The sequence below is a fragment of the Larus michahellis genome, chromosome 9 (genome assembly GCF_964199755.1).
Source record: "Larus michahellis chromosome 9, bLarMic1.1, whole genome shotgun sequence".
In the NCBI taxonomy this organism is placed as follows: domain Eukaryota; kingdom Metazoa; phylum Chordata; class Aves; order Charadriiformes; family Laridae; genus Larus; species Larus michahellis.
This window is the reverse complement of record NC_133904.1, coordinates 38166335-38187470: the sequence shown is the minus strand read 5'-3', so window position 1 is coordinate 38187470 and position 21136 is coordinate 38166335. Positions and strand designations below refer to the sequence as shown.

The 21136-nt window shown below is 41.1% G+C and overlaps 2 protein-coding genes across 6 annotated transcripts; one reads left to right on the top strand and one right to left on the bottom strand.

Moving 5' to 3' along the window:
• Nucleotides 1-3665: 3665 nt before the first annotated feature.
• PSMD10 (proteasome 26S subunit, non-ATPase 10) lies at nucleotides 3666-7770 on the bottom strand. Of its 2 annotated transcripts, none has more exons than XM_074599941.1 (5): nucleotides 7558-7770; nucleotides 7322-7420; nucleotides 6151-6297; nucleotides 5878-6044; nucleotides 3666-4861 (listed from the first exon to the last, which is right to left on the bottom strand). In XM_074599941.1, exons 1-5 carry the CDS (start codon nucleotides 7669-7671, stop codon nucleotides 4708-4710), a joined length of 681 nt encoding a protein of 226 aa, XP_074456042.1. In that variant the 5' UTR covers nucleotides 7672-7770; the 3' UTR covers nucleotides 3666-4707. The 2 variants fall into 2 exon arrangements, with proteins under 2 accessions (XP_074456042.1, XP_074456041.1); XM_074599940.1 differs by having other exon boundaries at nucleotides 7241-7420; nucleotides 7558-7691.
• ATG4A (autophagy related 4A cysteine peptidase) lies at nucleotides 7280-20152 on the top strand. 4 transcript variants are annotated; one of them, XM_074599934.1, is made up of 13 exons: nucleotides 7280-7943; nucleotides 9457-9567; nucleotides 10748-10819; nucleotides 11169-11267; nucleotides 12541-12642; nucleotides 13185-13257; nucleotides 14553-14632; nucleotides 15476-15663; nucleotides 15773-15851; nucleotides 16771-16916; nucleotides 17528-17584; nucleotides 18766-18877; nucleotides 19242-20152. In XM_074599934.1, the coding sequence occupies exons 1-13, from the start codon at nucleotides 7670-7672 to the stop codon at nucleotides 19304-19306; spliced, it is 1458 nt and encodes a 485-aa protein (XP_074456035.1). In that variant the 5' UTR covers nucleotides 7280-7669; the 3' UTR covers nucleotides 19307-20152. The 4 variants fall into 4 exon arrangements, with proteins under 4 accessions (XP_074456035.1, XP_074456037.1, XP_074456036.1 ...); XM_074599935.1 differs by having other exon boundaries at nucleotides 7903-7943; nucleotides 9496-9567; XM_074599937.1 differs by lacking the exon at nucleotides 7280-7943 and adding an exon at nucleotides 8073-8419.
• The last annotated feature ends 984 nt before the right edge of the window (nucleotides 20153-21136 follow it).

The following is a 21136-nucleotide window of genomic DNA, read 5'->3' as shown; positions in this document are numbered from 1 at the left end:
AGTGTTAACGCAGTTTTTCTTGTCAGCTTTGGACGCCTTTATACAAAAATTGTTGTCATTGAATTAACATAGAAGTATGACTAAAACTTAAATGGGCATTTGTATTGTGAACCATTGGGCTGGAGACTGAAAGCGGTCTGTTATACATGCACTTTGTGAATAGCAGAAGATTTGGCCTTTAAAGTTAACCAAATTTCATTTATTATCTAGTTATAATTGTACATAAATGTAAGTATAAAAAGACTAGCATCCACATTTATCCAACAAAAACTAATTAGGAAACTTTGCCAAACTAATTAGGAAACGGGCTGAAGCATCTGACAAAGTAAGGGCTTTCCAGTCAACTATCAGTAATGCTGTGTGTATCCATATGGTTCTGAACCACAGCAGTCTGCTCCAGAAACAGCGTTGGCCTGTGCACCAAGAACAATCCTCATGGCCAATACACGGCAGTGTTTAAAGGATCCAATTTTGCACATCAGAAGTAAAAAGAAGTTTCATCAATGTCATCAGCGTGCAGAAACAGATGTTAAAACCTGGAGCAATGAAATCTTGTGTGTCTGAATTCCACTTAAAGCTACAAAAAAAGATCCCGGAAACTTTTATCCTCTTGCTGCCTGATGTGGAATACATTTTGCTAACGGTGACCTTCTTGGCTTTAAAGTTCTCGAGGCACCAGCATTCCAGAGTTGTGCATTTCAGCAGTTCTGGTTTTCAGTTTAATGGAACTAGAATTCAGGTACCCAGTTCAGACATCAATTGACTGGTTTCCAGACAACAGAAGCTGGAAATCTAAATCCCTTGCAAGGCTTGTTATAATAGGCACACGGAGTATCAGATTCCTCATGACATGCAGATACAGCTGCTTTCAAGACTTAGAAGCGAATACTGCCTACTATACAACACACTACCTTAGATTGCTCCTTCTGCCTGAGATGATTTAAATCTATTTCCAGGCAACTGCCCTACCCACCAAGCAACAAACTCATGCTACTTTTCTTCTGGTCTCTTTAGCACAGTGTAACTTTGCCTGTTTTCTATGGGTGAGAGCATCAAGTGGAAAGGTAAGCAGTGCATCCGCACCAATAGCCAACAGCTGAGTAACGAGCACTCTCTTGGGAGGAGAGAAGGGAATTGAAGCACATACACTCTGATCACTAGACACTTCTCTCTGGCCTGGTTTCTAAGGTCAAGCAAATTCAGTTCTTCAAAAGGGCAAAGGTACCTACTGTCGGAACAGCTCAAGGACCACAGGGCTCAGGTGAACACAGACACAGCCCCAGCAGCTCCCTTCTGAACTACATGAGGCAGATATTCTCTGACTCAAGGAGACACTGGTTTCAGTCTCGTGCGCTGCAGAAAACTGTATCTGACTCAGGGATCTGGAACTTTTAGGCACTTAAGTCTTTTATAGGATCTAATGTTCATAAATCCTTTGGTGACTGTTCCTAGCCTATAAACATCAGTTAGATGCAACAGTCAGTCATTTTTAAAATAGATAAAAGGATGCATCTGTGCTAAAATTTTCAGGTTCTGTTCCCATAGCTATGTTTATCAAGAAAGTGACAAAAAAGAAAAAAGAAAGATGGCAACATTTAAAGAAGATGGAAGGCATGAGGTCGTAATTAAGGTTCAATTTGCATCCTTAAGCAGAACCACATTCATTGCCCTTTCTACCCAGTTTTCAAGTGTTTGTCTTTTATACATGTGTCCTAGTGTTTAGCCTAACTGCAGAGTAAAAGAGCATTTACAGTGTTCTTATAATATTGTTCTAGCTAAAAACTGCTTGTGCCAGGCTGTAAGGGTCAAGCCCTTACTAATACCAGCGCTGCCATATTCTACCAGTGGATCCTCATACTCCTCTCTGCTCAGATTATCCAGGGTAAACATTAAGTCATGACCTGTACAGAAGTCTCTTATCAATCAGGCATCTCTCTTATTGACTCTTGCGGCAATTTTGCTAAGCAAAATCCGCAAACGCACATCCTTCAGCTTACTGAAAATTTCTGATATTCACACCCGCGGTTTTGTAAGCATGCAGAACTATTAAGGATGCTCAGTAACAGCAAGAGAAATTTGGGTGCCATTTCTTACCAAAGGTGTTTCCTAATAAGATAATTCAAATCAATTACTGGTCCAAGGGAGCACACAACTTGGCTGACAGTGGCATTAATTTTAAGTAATTTCTTCTCTGACGCTCCTAGGCATTCTTTCACTCTTGCCTTTCATGGAAAAACATAAACAACTCTCTTCATGACACTGCTGTAGTTGTGCTAGTTCTTCTAAAGTCATGTCCTGTACATATGCGTCTTAGTTACAATTTCTTACTGCAACAGCTTTACAACTTTCGCATCTCTGCAACAGCACTGTCGTGATTGAAGAGGGGATTGTACTACATGGTCACTATTGTAATTTTTTAATCTTTCCTTAAACTCACCTCCACAAATTTCTCTGCCTGTATTCCTTCTATAACTTGCTACAGTAACATAGAGGCTTATGCTAGTGAAGTTCTAATTACCTTCTACGGCTATACAATCTTCCTAGAATACCACAGGTCTTACGGTCTTACATTTGCTAAAAACGTAGAAATTGTTCAAGTTATGTTACTATTTTTATATAAAAAGAAAGACAAATTGAATACAATTCCCCTCATACTTCTAACAGCCAGTGTGTAATAGATAGTAGTAAAAAAAAAAGAAAGGCAAAAATAAGAAGAAAACAGATTGCTGGGGGTGAGGAGGAACGTAGAGGAAAACAACAATTATTTGGAGTTTCTTAACATATTGAGATATTTTTGTAAGCCTTCTGGCAGATGTTTGTTCTCATTATGAAGTTTCTCTTATGTAAAATAGTTTATTAAAAAGGATGGAGCACTGTTCCTAGCTTTCCACTGATGCTCTTGGCAAAGCACAAACCAAATTGATCCATGGTGTGTAGCTCAAAAACCCTGCAGAGCTATGCAGGATGCTGAAACACTTGTCAGAATTTGCCTTGGATGTTCAGACAGTCTTTGCTGCATGGCCCACTTATGTTCTCCTGAGGGAGTAGGGATCATTAATATGGAAACCAGGTATTAAGCCAACATTCAAGCCACCATCTCCTAGGGAACAAAGTTACAGAGCTATGGCAGAGGGGTTTTTGCTATGCAAAGATCAAGGATGAACACAGAATTCTAACTTCAGCTTTTCTCAGTTCAAGTTTTCAGCAGTGCCTGAACAATATATAGGAAACATTTACTCAGCCAGGTTCCTCCTTGTCCTCAAACCAGGACACTCCTTCAAGCAAGGTCTGCATGGCCAGAGCTTACTGTACAGGCAAGCTATCCCTCCTGCTCTCAGTAGGTATCCTCAGTGAAATTCAACCTGCATTTTGCTTTCTAGGGTAGACTTAAAGCACTTAGTGAAGATATTCGTTTGGTTTTAAGTTTCTGTCTTGCTTATCAAAATAAACTGCATTACCTTCATCCCTACAAGTCAAACCGTAGAAACCGTCATCTTCCATTTCAACCTTTCATTGCAGATGACGAACAAACATGTTATATTTCCATAGTGTGTAATGGATGGCAGGGTTTCATCTGACTTGTTCACATCCCAAGCATACAAGGTATTTAGAAAATACTGGTTTTGTTACATGTAAGTTTAATAAAGTTTTATAACACCAAAGACTGCTGTTTAGGAGAGTTCTTTATTTCACAGAATTTCATCAGCATGATTTGTTCAGAAAGGGCAAATCTATCCCACTAGTGTCAAAAGTGATCTTACCAACATCAGAACAGAAGGTCATTTTTCAGACTCAGTCTCATTAGCTCTGCCTTCTAATAACTTAATACCAGGATTTGCTATGAGTAAACAGAGATTAAACCAGGCTTCTGTTATAAAATAAGATGGTAAACCGTGGGCATCAGTGCTACATAATGGGAGTCAAGCAGAACAGAAGAAGAAATCTACAGAAGGAGCAAGAGGAAATAAAATTGGATTTGAAGTACATCCCAGAGAAGTATCCACAGCCATCCATGATATAATTGTATATTTGCAGAGGTTACCCTGAAACTGCACCTGCATTCTGCAAGCAGTCCAGTACACTTCAACAAATACATATGATTCAAAGAAACAGGACAACAACAGATAACAACAGAAGAGCTTTAAACTCTCAGAGCTCACTTGAGCAGACCAAGAAGAGTGAAAATGGATACAATTATCTAAGTAACTGAGCAAACGGCATTCTACAAAGGGAGAGGTGTAGTTTAGAATCGTATGAAGGGAGACAATCAGTACCTACAAAAATCAAACAAAAAACCGCACACAAATCACAAAGGCCGAGGGAAAAAACAAAGACTCTAGATTAAGCTTCCAAAATAAAATTTGCTTTAAATGGTTAAAGCATTTTTGGTCCTGTTGCTTTAAAGAAATAATCCTAAACTAGGTTCCGAAATAGAAAGAATGACCGCATTTATACAGATCATACTGTAAACTGAAAGAAAACTGCAAGATATTGAAAAACACTTTAAAATCAGTGAACTGTTTAATTAACAGGAAGTATAAACAGTTGTTTTGGCACTGTACTTGAAGGAAAGCTAGAGATACACTTTTTATTACCATGCTGATGCCCATTCATGACATCCTAGTTCCTAGTTGAACTGTCAAAATATAGAGTTTGCAGTTTTAAATACAAGTGCAACAGGAAAGAGAGTCAAGTCAAAAGTCCCCACTAGCCTTCCACCATTCTTTTAAGTATGGCTCCCAGGCCACCTTTTGCCACTTTCAGTGGGGTCAGTTCTTCTTTATTCTCAATGTGAATACTTGCACCGTGAGACACCAGCAGCTTTGCCTCCTCCACTCTCTCTTCGTCGCAGGCTAAATGACTGTAGTAAGAACAAGAAACCCACAGCCACTATTAAACAGTCCAAGCTTAAAAAGAACAATAATCATGCCTTGCCAAAACGACAGCGTGGATGTTGGGGAGGGGAGATACATCCTAGAACAACAAAACTACACGCAACCAACTACCTACACAGATTCCAAAGCCTGCTGTCCAGTCACTGTGTTGTCATTAAGCAACTCAAGAACGTTCCTCCTGCTACTGCCCTTGCAACATTAAGACACTTCTTTAGATTAGGATTTGGCTCTGCAGTCAGCAAAACTACGGAACACACAATCCACAGTGAAATTAGAAAATTGCAATCTCTATTTGAATCGAAAGTGATAAACTAAATCGTACAATGCTTAAAATTAATCTGAAGTAAAGAGTTACTACAAACGCAGCCAACGCCTTTTTGCCATTTGGCACAGTATCTTGAGAATAAACGTTATGTGTTCCAGGACAATACTGGGTTTTACGTATAGCTGAAACATACTGCTTCATCTTATTCACGGCAAAATCTTGATTCCACTGTAGACAAGGCAGAGTTTTGCCACCAGGTTCAGATTCAAATTGATCTCTAAGGTTACATCAAACACTGGACTGATTGTACTTAAATTGCAACTTATTTTCTTTACAGAGGTGAAGAAAATCTTCCAAAATTAGTTCTTGCTTGGCAGGACAGAGCAGGCCAGCCTGCAAGACTAGTTTCCTCCGACTTTTGTTGTCATTAGCTCACTTTCTACCCTCTAGTGGCAACCTAACGTATTCCAAATTATTACAAAAGGTGTTCCACGCTTTTTAAGAAGATGTAGTAACACAAATTAAAGCATGTATGTACAGACACACTTAGGCAAAATACTAAGTATAATTTTCTCAAATCCTTTTTAATTACATAGGGGTGTGAAGCAAGGGAGTATTTTGAGGCAACAAGAAATTAAAAAAAAAATTGAAGTAATGGAGTTTCATTTTATAGAGATTATGCTATATTAAGTAAAATAGAAATAAAAAATTACTTACAGAGGAGTATTCCCTTCAGAGTCCTGTATATCAACAGATGCATTGTGCTGTAGAAGGATCTGTACCATTTTTAGGTTTCCTTTGGCTGCTGCTCTGTGCAACGGGGTGGATTTAAAATGATCTGTTGCATCTGGATCAGCTCTGTTCTCCAAAAGCATGATTGCAATCTGAAGGAAGAGAAAGAGGCCAGGAGGGGGAGGACGAAGGAAAGTTAGTATAGCTAAACACTTCTTCCAAGAGCAACACCACCTCTAGTAGCACAGGCAAACATACCTCCTGCTTATTTTTGGAGGCTGCATAATGCAGGGGCGTACAGCCATTCTGATTTACTGCATTTACATGAGCACCCTTGGTAATGAGGGCTTTCACAATTTCATCGCGGCCTGCCGAAGCGGCGATATGTAAGGGAGTCCAGCCAGCCTAGAGAGTCAAGAAAAAAAACATGTTATTCAAACTAAGCATTTCAGGCAAAAAAACATGACAAGGCGTAAACCCAATACAGACTTGACTACTCATTAGTCAAACTGCACGCATGTTTTTATAACTGTAAAGCTAAACATTATTGATTATCACCAGAGAGACGAGTCCCACATCCTCTCACATGCTGCATTCAGTACCTGAGAAAAACTGCCAGTTAAATGACAGAAATCACTTCTGTTATGCAGTTATGCATGCTGCCTTGCAGGGCACCTGGCCCCTACAAATTAACAGTTGTGCTTTTTTAAGAACAAGTAAGAGTGGCAGAAAAGGGTGCCCAAAAGTTTATGCAATCTTTTCTATATACTACCCTCTAATTAAACTAATAGGACAACATTTCCTTCTTTAAGGATGATCTTCAAGATGTTTCATGATGGATGTAATTATTTCAACCCTTCCTCTACAACAGTAACAGACCATCTCCTTTGCAACTGTGAAATCACTCAACCTGTTACCTACTCTATAATGCCTTCCCCAATAATAAGAAGTCTTCAGGGTACCTCACGATTTGGCTCAACATATTTAAGAGGATCAGACCGAGATAAAGGTAACATGAAAATGCCCAACAACCCTGGTTTTGCACCTTTGTTCGTAAGAAGAGTTCCCCCAAAATCCCTTGACAATAACCAAGGCTCATTGGTTCAAGGCTCATCTGACTCAAGTCAGATTACCCACTCTTTCACGTAAGCAGTGAAATACTTTAAACTTGCCTTTCTATCACACAAACGCTTTTTAAAACCTCCCAGAAACCACCCTGCATACGCCAACTGACGGGAGGAGGGAGAAAAGTGAGGACGCGACACAGCGCTAGGGGCACTTCTGCGTCTGGAACCGTGACGGCAAAGGGTCCGGACAAAAACTTCGCCACCGAATTCCCCACACAAACCGTTTCACGGCATTCCCTCAGCCTCCAGGCCAGCCCCTCACCGGGGTGGAGGAGGAGTCCCGCGACGGCTGCGACACTCACATCGTCCTTGTCGCTCACAGGCACGCCGAGGCCGAGGAGGAGGTCGGCGACGTCCGCGTGTCCCGCCGAGCAGGCCCAGTGCAGCGCGGTCCGGTGGTCCTGAGGGAGAGAGGGAGGGGAGCGGCAGTGAGGGGGCCGTAAGGGGAAGGCGGGAAGCGCGGCGGCGGCTGACAGGAGCGGCCCCACAGGCCGCTCGCTCTCGCTCCGGCGGGCGGGGGGCGCCGCAGCCGGCTGACCTGGTCCGCCTTGGTGGCCAGAGCCCTGTCACGCTGCAGCTGGGCCCGCAGCTCCTCCAGGCGCCCGGCGTAGGCCAGGTTGCAGACCCCCACGTCGGACACCGCACCCTCCATGCTCACCCTGCGACAGGGGCGGTGCTTCGGCCCGGGCGCCGGCCAATCAGAGGGGCGCCGGGGCCAGCCCAGCCAATCGCACCCACAGGCTCGCTCCTCTCCCCCCCTCGTGCCGCGAGGGCTCCTGGGATTTGTAGTCCAGCAGGCGCGAGGCGTTCGCGGTGCCGCCGGCGGGCGGGACTACACCTCCCAGGGTACCCCGCGCCGCGGCCGTGTTGTGCCTCCGTGTCGGGGCGAGGAGGAGGATGGTGACAGCGGGAGGATGGAGTCAGGTGAGGGGTGGCGGTGGCGGTGTGGGGAGAGGGGCGAGCGGGGCGGCGGGGGCGAGCGGACAGGCCGTTGGCTCGCCTGCCTGAGGGCTGCGCCGCGGGCTGAGGCGGGGGGGCGCTGGTCGGTGCTTTCCGCCGTGAGGCGTTTGCCTGGCGGGGAGCGACGGGGCCCCGCGGCCTCCCCCGGGGCGGGGGCTGCCGGCGGCGGGTCTCGGCCGGGGCTCGGGGCGGCCCGAGGCCGGTGTCGGCGCTGGCAGCCCCCGGCGCGGCGGGCGGCTCCGTGCCGGGCCTCGGCGGCGGCGGCGGGCGCAGGGCTTCGCAGGGGGCAAACGGGAGACGCCGGTGGGTCTTCCCCGGGTGGCCCGAGCTGTGCCGTGGGAGCGGCACGCGGCCGCCGAGGGGGGGACGCGGGTCCCTCCTGTTGGACCCCCGGGGCCAGAGTCTCTCGAGAAGGACCCCAAGAAGAGACTGTTTGCCCTGTAAGTGCAACGCGGGGTGAGCTTTCCGGCGGCGAAGACCGAGCGCAGCGTGAGGTTCTCCTGCTCCCTGCCGCGGCTCAGGGCAGAAGTTTACCGTGTTTTTCAGCGACTGCCCGCGCCGGCGTGCGGGGAGGGGGCGTCTTCAGTGCTGGGTATTGCGGGCCCTGCCCGCTCGAATCGAATTGTAGCTCAGTTTCACTTCTGATTGCTATAATGCGTATACTTACATTTGGGGTTTTTTTCCATTTACCTGGTGCTTATTCATTCTTTATACTTGAAGAGTAAAATATAATTGCGTTTGCTTTCACTTTCAACTCCTGATTTTTTTAGCAGTATATTCCTTAAGATTGATAAAGATGTAAAAGAAAAGATTTTTACATTCATTTTTACACTTGAAGGCCTGTGTTCCTCTTCCAACAAACCCCGCTTTAATTAATTGTCTAAACATTGATTTAATGTTCTTCTTTAAGTCGTATTAATTATAATTTGTTATTTTACTGTAAATAGGTCTAGCATTGAATAGTAACACTAATACATCTTTTACTTTGAAGTGTTTCAAATCTCCAGTTAGGAAAGCAAAACCCAGCCTTGCTAACACTTTTCACATGCTTCCCATTAAGCACAAGGATGTAATCACTCTGAGTGGCGGTATTTGTGCATTTCAGATCGAGCATGGCCACATACGCTCTGTTGCCTAAATTGTTTTTCCCTTTCCTAATTTCCTTGAACCAAATCTTACTCTGGCTGCAGCCATCCCGAACTTCTGCAGGGGCTTCAGACCGCTGGTAGCGAAGGTGTCGGACGTGTTATTCTCTCAGCGCTCGCCAAGAATCAAAATAAAAACCAGCCAAGACATTGGCTGTTTCAGTGTCAGAACAGCTTGTTAAAGGAAAAGAGTAAAGGCAGCTGGCAGCACCGTTCAGAAGACCCAAAGTCTGCAAAGACTAGCTACAACTAGTTCAGTCTGAGAACTCAAAGTTGCGCATAAAAGAACAAAGGGAGAAAACGGAGTTTGCATTTTGTGTATTCCTGTTCAGTTTTATCTAGGTATGAAAACCAGATCAATATTTTGTCAGACTACTTAGAAGAATTTCCCGAAACTGATGAGCCGGTGTGGATTCTAGGAAGGCAACACCACCTAAACACAGGTATCGTTAGAACGAGAATTCATCTGTAGAATCTGTAGAGCATTCATTGATTCACAGGCAGCAGCAGCTCCTGATTTCCTTACGTTCTCTAAATGTCTCGTGAGGGAAGTTTATTTTTCTCCACCAACAAGAAACCAACTCTAACTAGCAGTATTCATCCTAAAATGAAACCAGAAGTTTACTGATATACTTTCTACCATAATTCATGCAAAGAGATCATACTTGTAGCAAAGCCTACTCAGGTATGAGGCTTGTCACTTCTCAACATCAAATACCTCAGAAATAGATGAATAAATAACTTTTGGGAAATGTTCAGTATTACTAATGTTATTTTCCCTTGAGGGATGCGGTCTGCAGCCTGTTATTTGCAACTAAAATGATATTTCAAAAGAATAATAGTAATAATAATAAAAAAATTAATCTAGGGCACGTACTGTATTTTGATGAAAGTAAATATATGACCTAAAAGTCATAGCAGGATGATGTATTTGTATATATCGTACAAAAATAAGATTTCAGAAATGAGTTTTGCTCCTCGGGGAGAAGACCAGGGCATCCTCCTCTGTTACGTGCCGGGGGCAGTGGCCGTCAGTGCAGGCGTGGTGTTCAGGGCAGCCGAGGGTCCCACATACGGCCTTGGTTGGCTGAAGGAGCCCTCGAAAAGGCCCATCAGTCTGAGCCACGGCTCAGAGAAAATGTAGCAAATAGGATTCTTAAGAATTCTTCAGAACCTTTGGGAGAATTCTGTAAGCACATGTATTTAAAAAAAAAAAATTAATTAAATTTGATATTATTAACCTTTTCTTAAAATTACTTTGGAGGTAATGGATAATTCCATGTTGGTTTGCATGTAGAGATTCTTGAACTTTCTTAACTTGTTTGACCAGTTCTTTCCTGGGGACATAGTTCTCCATAGATGTTTCATTAAAGTTGGGCATAGTCATTCCAAACGCCTTGTAAAACTTCATTGGCTAATAATTATTTCATCCTTAGTAAGTTAATTTTAATGAGCAGTCTACAAAAGCTCTTGGTGTTTAAACAGCTAAAATTAAGGGTCTTATGTGTAAAAGCTAGCAAGAGTCTTCTGTGCACTCTATATATTGACTGTAAAGGGAAAATTACAAATTTTCAGTTTTAAAAGTTTGTTTTAGTAATTTCTTTCCTCTTAAAAATATTCCAGACAAATCTAAGTTACTGTTGGATATAAGTGCTCGTCTCTGGTTTACGTATAGAAGAAAGTTTTCGCCTATTGGTGAGTATGCAGCAGACCAGCTGCCTTGTTAGAAACGAGATAGCAGGATTAGTGATGGACTGAAAAATGATTTTTACAGTATTAGAACATTTTGAGCATCCTTTTAAATGTTTACACAAACAAGATGTTAAAGCTATTAAAAACTGTGTTTACTTGTACCTGCATGTAGTCAGGTCCTCATGTTTATAGAGCAAGCAGTTAAGTTAGACCAGCGATTCGGAAAGCAAAGGTCTCGGCTCGGTGCCTTTTATCCGTAGGACAGTTGTTAGAGATTTTAACTCTGAAATTTTCTCTCTGGCGCTGCACTCAATTTAAAGACCATATTGACTGTAATGAACTTTTCTACTAGGAGGCACCGGTCCTTCGTCTGATGCTGGCTGGGGATGTATGCTGCGATGTGGGCAGATGATGCTGGCACAAGCGCTGATCTGCAGACATTTAGGAAGGGGTGAGTACTGTTGCTGAGCAAACTTCTGTAGTGTTTGGAGACCATTTAGTTTTTGTTGTAGTTTTCCATAAAAGCACAGAAGCTAAATTTATTAATGAAACTTTCCGTGATGCCCTGATGGAAGTTACTAGTGAATTATTTGTGTCTCACAGGGTGAAATCATGCTGGCCTTAAGCAGAGAAATACAAATAGAGGGAGGACAAATAGGGAATCCCGTTGTTATTTTATGTCTTTTTGAGGAATACCCAGGTTGAGGCCAAGGGAGAACCTGCTGCCGTGGGTCTGAGTTCTTACCCTTCTCTTCATTACTTACGTAGCCACCAAACGTTCGCACACAGTGACTGTGTGAATAGTGACATAGTGATAGACATCATACAAAGTACTTCACTCACCCGCCACCAGCCTGAGGTCCAAACCCCACAGCAGAACCCATTAGTGCAAGCTCTTAAGCCTGTATCAACACCTCACATCCCAGGATCACGGGTGAGTATGATAGGTCTGGTCTGTGTGTAGCTGCCATATCATATCAATTACATTATTAGGGTTAGGTCTGTAATCCTTGTACCATGTGCTGTGGTTTCTATGGCAGCGTGCTTTGTAGATTTATCTACTTTAATAACTGATGCCACAGAAGGATTTATCCGCTTGAATAACTGATGCCACAGAATGGAGGTGAAAAGATTTAACTGAAGAAGTAGGCAAACAAATAAATTACCTGAGAAAAACTAGAATATGAACTCATGGTACTACTTCATGGTATCAGCCCCATGTACGTGCTTCTCGGTCAGTAAATGGGAGGCAACTACCTTACATTAGAGGCAAGAGCATACATGGCAAAGCTGTTTTGGATTTTGCTGTGGGAGAGGGCCAGCGCCGCGTTTGGACTTTGCTTTATGGATCTTACATCATTATCCGATGTATGCTTACAAATCTAAAAAAATCTAAACGGAGTATATAGTCTTAAACAATCTTGGAAGCTCACGTAGAGTGATAGCTATCAATTCTCAGCAATGATCACTCAGAATATATTTGCAGTTGACATTTTTATTTTATTTTCCCAGTTTTCACCATCTATCCTGTGATGATACAGGACAGCTTGATAGTAAATCACAAGCTGTGACTTCTAGGAACTCTAAACAAAATGTAAATATTAGAGATTAATTGTACATTAGTGTTTTAACATCTCATCATATGGCTTTCTACTATCTAGACATTTGATTGGGATGATGGAAACATTATTACTTTTTAATCTGTATAACTTTTTTCCTGTAAGATTGGCAATGGGAAAAACACAAAAAACAACCAGAAGAATATCACAGAATCTTACGGTGCTTTCTAGATAGAAAAGATTGCTGTTATTCCATCCACCAAATGGGTAAGAATACAAGTCAACTTGTTTTTCCCCCCACTGAAATTCCTGTTGTTTTGAAACCTAATTTGAAATATGTTAATTCAAAATTTTAGAAAGGTGATTATTAAGACACTGTATATGTTTGTATATAAATAAAAATGCATGCAAATGGGTATAAGTATAATAATTTAGAAATGTTATTCACCGAAACCCAAATAAATCTGTATACTAGAATCTAGCACTTGATAAAGTATGCCAGCCTTGGCTACCGGAGTTGATAGTGTTAAAACAGACAGTCATGAAGCTTATTGCTGTAATTTGCAATAAAGGACACTAACATTTGTAATTCCCATTACAGTTTAGAAACTTTTTGTAAAGGAACTAGCAGTCATTAAGGTTTGAAAAGAGCATGGATTGAGAAAATAACTGTTGTTGCCAAATACAGTTTGCAGTTGCTCTAGAATGTATGTCAAAATATTAGTAGGTCATGCTATTTAACATATCTTGTGACCGGACTCTCTGTGGTCTTTTTTTTTCTGTGTGTGTGTTTTCACTCATAAAAACAGCACAGATGGGCGTTGGAGAGGGGAAATCAATTGGAGAATGGTTTGGACCAAATACAGTTGCTCAAGTACTGAAGTAAGTCGAATCGCAGTAGCTCATTCGGAATGTACTCCCCTGGGGCAGTGAAGCTCAGACACCAAGATAAGGCCCAAGACACAGTGTTAAAGGCTGATCCCCCCTCTCGGAGTCAGGAATATATATGTATATGCCAAGTGTTTGCAAGTACCGTGGGGACCATGATGCTGTAGCCTGGTGGGCAGGTACTGAGTTGGGATCGGGCGAGTTCTAAATTTTAATATACCAAGAGCCTGGGGGAGACCTGCAGAAAGGTCTCTCCTGCTGTGCCGTCTACATGCCTTAACCAGAAGGCACCAGAAATACATATTCCTTTCCACAAAGCGGCACAGCTTTGACAGGTCACGGGTGCCCTCGTGCAGATTAGAGCGGTGGTGTGAAACATCAGAGTGAAACCATCCAGGCTGAGGAGGGAACTGAACTGCAATTCCTCACGTCCCCAGCTGCAGTTTGCCTGAAGGCTGCCGTATAGAACATGGGCAGCTCCTCCTAGTCTAGAATCCACACGTGAAAGAGTTGACTTTGCTCCATTTCGGAGGGGTAGGTGGAGGTACCAGATCTCAAGCGGTCCCGAATGCTCAGCAGCTGTGCTTTGCAGCCTTGGGACAGACACACATTCTGGAGAAAGAGAGGAGCTTTCTTTTCATTTACAAATTCTTCCTGGCTTAGTGCTCACATACAGGTTTTTCTGGCTTATTTTAGACAGCTGACTCTGCCTGTGCAGCTTAAGAGTGTAGCTCCCTTCCCCAGTGTTCTGGATTCACACAAGTGGACAGAAACCTGTGTGCTGGCATCCTTCCTCCTAACTTTTGGGTGCTGAAAACCTTTAGCTGATCTAGCTTTTAATGCCCCGAGTCTGCTGTCCACACGTGCACAGAAATAGTTCCACTGAATTTAGTGGACCTTAAGCAAAAAGTTACGTGCAAAACTGGCACAGGAATTTTTTGCTTCTCTAGATGATGCCAGGCAGGATGGGGAGGATTCCATTGCAGAGGCTGTTAAGTGCAGTAAAAAGTAATAAACCTAATCATGTGGTTGAGCTGTTACTATCACTGCATTTGGCCAAAGGGCAAAACAGTTTTCACATGGTACAGAGTGTGTGCTTTTCCTGGTACCACTCAGTATTTATTTTTCTAAACATACTAAACGTTAAATATTCAAAGCTATCTTATTATTACATGGAGACTTAAAAAGAAACAATTCTTTTAATTAAGAACAATCTAGTTGTCCTGAATGGAAAGCTGCTCTTGTGGTCCTAATTAGTTTATATTAATTACCACCTTAATGTTTTCTAGGAAGCTTGCTTTATTTGATGAATGGAATTCATTAGCAGTTTATGTATCTATGGACAATACAGTGGTCATTGAAGACATCAGTAAGTGAAACATTGGTTCTGTGGTTACGGTTTTTGAGTTGACTCCACTTTCCTGCATGTAACAGGAAACATTCTGACAATACTTCTGGGCCATCCCTACTTGTTCCCAGGGTAAGAAAAGGAATAAAGGAAATGCAAACTTGGGCTCTGGGTGTCCAAAACTAAAGGTAGCACAGAACGGTGTAGGGCTTTTTGGTGTCCTACTTAGATACCATGCAGTTTGGGAGAAGATGGAGTTTGGTCTGTGCTTTCTAAACTCCTACCCCAGAAACGGAACGAAGTTGCACTATGTAGAAATACAGAGAATTGTTTTTAATGCAGAGTTTGCCAAAGAGATGTGTTTTTGTCAGGCAAAAGAGAAACCAGGGGCAGATCCTAGCGAAATACATGGCCAGGCTAAATTTTGAGTTGTAAGAAAGGTGGGCTTACAGGTGGTATTTAGCCATAGTCTATTTATTTAGTCTATTTCTACTTTAGCCCCTACTTCTGCTTATTTTACCTTCACATCACTGAAAATGAAGAGTTCCCTCAAGAATTTCTAATGCTGTCATCTCTGCCAATTTATTTCCTGGGCAAAGCTTGACAGTATTAATAACGCTAGTAGTAAATGTAACTTCAGTCTTAAATTTTCATCCCCCAGTCGTTTATGTCACGTCTCACTCCTGTGCCAGCACATACTCTGCTAGAATTACTCCTACTAAATAGTTACAATTTCCTTTCCCTGCTGCTTTTGTCTTAAAAGAGGAGCTCTATAAAGATGTCTGCCAAAGTAGCTTAATTCATGATTGAGAGGAAGATCTGCTGTTTCCTTTGCGCATTCAGTGTTTTCTCTGTTTCCCACAGAGAAGATGTGCTGGTCCCCTCCCCAGAGCAGCGGCGCGGCCCACAGCAGCGCACACGTGCACAGAAGTGCTCTTGGCTGGAATAAGAACGCAGCAGGATTCTGCGCAGGCTGGAAGCCCCTCTTGCTTATTATACCTCTACGGCTAGGGATAAATCACATAAATCCAGTGTATATTGATGCGTTTAAAGTAAGGTTTTTTTCAGTGAATTGTTTGTTATTGTGAAATGAGTTCAGGTATCTGTTATATCAATGAACAAATCAACTACAATTTCATGTTTCTTCCTTTGAACTCCTAGGAATGCTTTAAGATGCCACAGTCTTTGGGAGCATTAGGAGGGAAACCAAATAATGCCTATTATTTCATAGGATTTTTAGGTAAGGAGAAACTTATTCCAAATATGCCTATGATCTAAAGAGAGGTTGGTTTTGCTTTGTTTTTTATTTTGGAAGGGGAAATGGTAAGCACTGTAAGTGTAAGAGTAGAAGCAGCGAAGGAACATACCTCAAATAGTTCAGGAACGTTGTGATACCATCCTTACAGGAACGGAAAAGTAGCAGCAAAGCTTGACGTAAAAACAGGTAATGATAGAAGCAAGAACAACACTAAGAATAACTGATACCAGTCAAAAAGTGTCAAATGTCACTACTGCTAAAATACCATTATATCTTTTTTCCTAATCATTAATACTTCATAATGCAGGGTGTCTTGTTTTATTCTTTTGCTTCACAGTTTTCTTAAATTATTTTCTTGTATTTTAAACTTTTTCAGATATCAGTACCTTTTTTATCTTCTTCCACGTCTTACTTTATTAATTAAAGCAATAGTCAATACTAGATTCAGGTTTTTTGGATAATATTGTTTTTTCCATATTTTTATGGATATTTTGTTCCTCCTTGTAAAACCTGAACTGGCTTAGTCAGACTTCTTTGTTCCAATTTCTGAATGAATGCCTAATGGGATTACAGATTCCATTTGTGGTCATCCTGTACCTTTTGATCTGTGGAATGTTAGGCATTATGGCAGTTTACATTTTTAAAAAAGGGAAGTATGTAACAAAGGTAGAACAAATCAACCAAAAAAATGTACAGTAATAGGTCACAATAGAAAATTATAGTGTGGATACCTTGTGGGACACTATCGTGTCTAACTTTGTGGTTTTCTTCAAACTCACAAGCTAGAAAGTCTAGATATCAACTGTGATGATAATCTAATTTCTGTTTTACAAGTCTGGATGGAATAAGTGCTTATTGAAGTCTCTTGCTTATTATCAACATGTGGATGTTGTCCTCACAGGCAATGAGCTGATCTATTTGGACCCTCACACCACTCAAAGTTTTGTAGATTGGGAAGAAAATGGCACAGTTGATGACGAGAGCTTCCACTGCCAGCAAGCCCCACACAGAATGAAGATCATGAATTTGGACCCCTCAGTAGCTTTAGTAGGTGTTAGAAAATAATAGATGTGCATGCGTTATTTCTGAGTAATACCTCTATATATTGGTAAAGGCAGTAATGCATTTCCTTGAGCAGAATTAAGATCACAGGGCAGTCTTCTACAATCTAAAATTCAACACGTGGCAGTTAATGTATAAACTGTATAGGATACATTAATCTTAGGTCGCGCAGCCAAGGAACTGGCTGTTTGTATCCTCGGGAGCTAATTAATTTTCTTTACTGAGCAGCATTTACCTTTTGCAAAAAGTATTTTGAAGGTCAAAGCAAGGAACTGAATCAGGTTTCCTTATTTTATTCCATCACCGCCATATGTGCATGGTCGCTCTGGACAAATTACTTAATTTATATCCTAATTTACAAATCTTTAAATGGAATTACTTGTAGAAGTCATCCAGTATACCTCATAAGGATACTGTGGTAGTTGAAGAAACTATATCTGGTCCCATGCCAGTATCCTGTGGTTGGGTTATGGGTGATTGTCACTTGAGACATATGTTTCTAAAGCTTTCAAACTGCATAAAGATACCACAACATCCTTCGCTCATTGACATATTGTTATTTTTTAATGTTACTACTGTATGTATTTTTTCCTTAGGGCTTCTTTTGCAAAGAAGAATGTGATTTTGATAACTGGTGTAGTCTTGTACAAAAGGTAATACTACTACCTTTATTTGCTCTATATGAAATAATGAATGCTGTTTGGGTTTTTTGGTTTTTTTTAAATGGAAATTCCCATTACATCTTTCTCTGCATGCAAATGAAATGAGCCACAGAGAAGAACGCATTACTGCAGCAGGGTAAGCCGATACTACCGAATTGCTAATTGGAGCTAGTTCAGCATTTTGACAGCCATGAACCCTGCCACTTGGAAAACGAGTGTAAATATATACCCTTAAAAAGTGTTTCTTTTTTTAGCACTACTATGTTACTGGCTGAAACTTTGTCATTTACTGAGAAATAAATCTTAAAAGTAAGTTTTAACTCTCCTGTTGTAGCAATTTATTTATTTATTTGCTTTCTGATCCTTTTTTATTGTTTGACATAATATATTATTACGTGTTCTAATTATGGCTGTTAGTCCCCAGTCCCACAAAAGATCTGATTCTGTAAGTGCTGGATCCCTCCAGGGCACACAAAAGGTGCTCGCTGCCATAGGAAAAGGACTTTAGGACGTTTCTGCATGCAGTTGATACACGAAGCAACAGAAGTTTGAATGTGAAGTAACATCAACCTCTAAAGGCATTTATTAAAAAAAAAAAAAAGTGGCTAAGGAAAGCAGTTTGTAACTAACTGAAATACAGGATACGATGTAGTTTACCTGATTGAAGAGGAGTGGAATGTGGCTTCAATAATACCTTTTTTCTCCTGATCCAAAACCTATCCTTCAAAATCTGTTGTGTTTTTGGAGCTGATAGACCTGCCTTTTGTTCCCATTGATCAACAGAAAACTTGAACACAGAGAGGTCCATGCAAGTAATTTTCTTTTAAAAGGCAGAAAATACTGTACGTTCTTGGTGCCTGTTTGCTACATGTAAACAAAATTATAGGTGTATGGATATGAAAGCTAATTATAACACACTGTTAACTTGTAGAACAGTTCAAGAGATTTGTCTTCCAGGTGTGTTTTCAGATGGGAAGATATTAGAGGGATCTGTGAAGCAGAGATTCATAATAGCAGGGACTTGAAATAACAGGTTTTCACTGTAGGTCTGCATAAAGCCTTTGTTTTTTGATAGACATACATAATTATAAATGTTTTTAATTAAGCAGACATTTTTCGTGTTTGAAGGTTCTCTTGAGGCATCTTTTAAAATGGAAGTTTTGTGTCCATAGGAGATTCTTAAGCAACAGAGTCTACGGATGTTTGAGCTGGTCCAGAAGCATCCACCACACTGGCCTCCTTTCATACCTCCTACAAAGCCAGAAGTGACAACTACAGGAGCAGGTGCGGTACCCACTGAGACTACTATTGTGCAGCAGAACTGTCCTCCTTAGCAAACCGAAGAATAATCACAGGTGGAATAACTATGCTTTCCTAAGCGTTAAGCAATCACCACGGGATTAAATGCCTTACTCCTACAAAATATCTGACAGTTATCCAAACAGGCCACGTACAATTGCTAGCACAGAGAGATATATATTGTTTTTTTTTTATTTTAATCTTACAAAATACTTTGAAGGACACATTTGAGAAAGTGTTTGAGTGTTTTGGGGGGTGTTTTTGGTGTTTTTGTGTTTAAGTAAACAAAATCAGGCATGTTTTCAGATTCTAAATGTTTGGGGCTTTTTTGTTTGCCTTTTTTTTTCAGAACTCATTGAATCTACTGACAAGCTATTTGAATTGGAAGAAGAATTTGAAATCCTGAGCGTATGAAGGAAACTGTGGTGACCCTTCTGAGTATTGAACATATTGCTAATATTATTGCATTGACTTAAATCAAACAGCCATGTTAGCCCCAAAGTGCCTGAAATGACAGATAGCAGAGCACAAACACCTAGTAGCATCCAAACCTCCAACAGTGACAGTTCCTGCTGTCAAAGCGCTTCCCCAGCTGGAAAGGCAGTAAAAGATCTTATAATAAGACCCTTAAAGGGAACCTCTTTTTAATGTGTGTCTTTCCTGAAGAGAAACGGACCTTTGCGATTAAGGCAAAAATAAGTATGTCACTGGGCTGTATGTTTGGAGAAAGGGATAACACGAAATGGATATTTCTTGCTCTCGTATAATGCAATAGTTTAGTTCTTAAAGCAAAACAGTCTTCAGTTAAGGAGGATGTTTACTTCTGTTCCCTCCTGTGGGCTGCATCCTAGAAAAAATACATTTGTCTTGTTTAAAAGATCGACTGGATCAGGAGAAAATTGTTTCCTTGTTAAATATTTTAACATGTATTTGAGCAACCACACTTTATTACAAAATGTTTCTGTCAAAGGAACTATGTCTAATGTATACGTTTTGCAATAGCCTTCCTGTTTCTGGGAAACCTCAAGAGGAACAGGAGACTCAAATAGCTGATATAGATCACAACCACTGTTATAGTTATGATATATTTCACCTTGACCTTAAAATTCAAATCATTAAAACTTAGGCTGACTTTTCTTTTGGAGCTAAAATGAGTCAAAGGTGGTTTAACTGTACCTTATTTATTTTAAAAAAGATTTACACAAGTTTCTCTGTTACAGCACTTTATCTGTGCATCTAATAAATTTCTTAAGCTTTTCATAGGTTGTATGCTGCTATATTTTGTTAATTTGTTTGTGTGAACTAAGTATAAACCAGGTTATCTGAAAACTTAATATATAGGCATATGCAAATTATGTAATTGTTGTTCTTTGACTTGTTGCCTTTTGAAATCTGTTTTGGTAAAGTGCCTTACCTCTACAGGTGTATGAGAACAGCCTGTGCAGTTTTATTTCTAAGGCAGAGTATCTTTCCAGCAGCCATAAGAAAAACAGCTCAGAATAATTAAAGGCAAAGATCTTTTAATCCTTTATAAATTTCCTCTTTACTATCGGACAGTCCCCACTGTGGTCGTTTTGTCACGATAGTGTAATGGACATGGATCGCAGAGTTTCATCTTCACCAATAAATGACAACATAGAGAAATACGGAATGCTGTCTCCTCTCACTTGCACTTCTCCATCAGGGCCAGTGTCGTTTCCAAGAAAACAGCTAACCAGGTCATATTTCATTTTGTTTACCTTCAGTGTCTATTAGCCACAGCGTGGAAACTATACACTTAGAAAAAATATCATTTTCTCCCCCTCTCCATGGATCAGCTGCATGTTTTTTTAAAAACAAGGCGTTACTTCTTAATTAATTAATGAACTTACTGTTCGTGTAACAGCAATTGTAGCCCTCTCCTCCCCACAGACAAAAATGAAAATGAAGCCCTTGCTCTGAAATGCTCAGTCTTGAGCAGTGACTGCTTTAAAAAAAAAAAAAAAAAAAAAAGGAAGCACCTAAGTTAAAAAATAAATTAAAAAGAAAAATCAGTCAGTGGAGTACAGCATACTTATTCCCCACGTAGCTCTTAGCTGTTGTGTACATGCTCTTCAGGGAGGAGGTCTTGGCCTTGCAGACCTCTGGAAGATGTATTTGTGGTGGGGGTAAGCAGATCTATGAAAATGGGGCTGAGGGAAGAATGGCTGCTGACTGGAATTCCCCCCGCACACACCTGACAGAGAACAGCTGGTGGGGGAACAG

Coding starts and splice junctions, on each gene's coding strand:
- ATG4A (XM_074599934.1), top strand. CDS start 7,670: ATGCTCACCCTGCGACAGGGGCGGTGCTTCGGCCCGGGCGCCGGCCAA. Junction 10,820..11,168: donor AAGAAAGTTTTCGCCTATTG/GTGAGTATGCAG, acceptor CTTTTCTACTAG/GAGGCACCGGTCCTTCGTCT. Junction 14,633..15,475: donor AGTGGTCATTGAAGACATCA/GTAAGTGAAACA, acceptor TGTTTCCCACAG/AGAAGATGTGCTGGTCCCCT.
- PSMD10 (XM_074599940.1), bottom strand. CDS start 7,671: ATGGAGGGTGCGGTGTCCGACGTGGGGGTCTGCAACCTGGCCTACGCC. Junction 7,421..7,557: donor TGGCCACCAAGGCGGACCAG/GTCAGCCGGCTG, acceptor TCTCTCCCTCAG/GACCACCGGACCGCGCTGCA. Junction 6,045..6,150: donor CCTCCAAAAATAAGCAGGAG/GTATGTTTGCCT, acceptor CTCTTCCTTCAG/ATTGCAATCATGCTTTTGGA.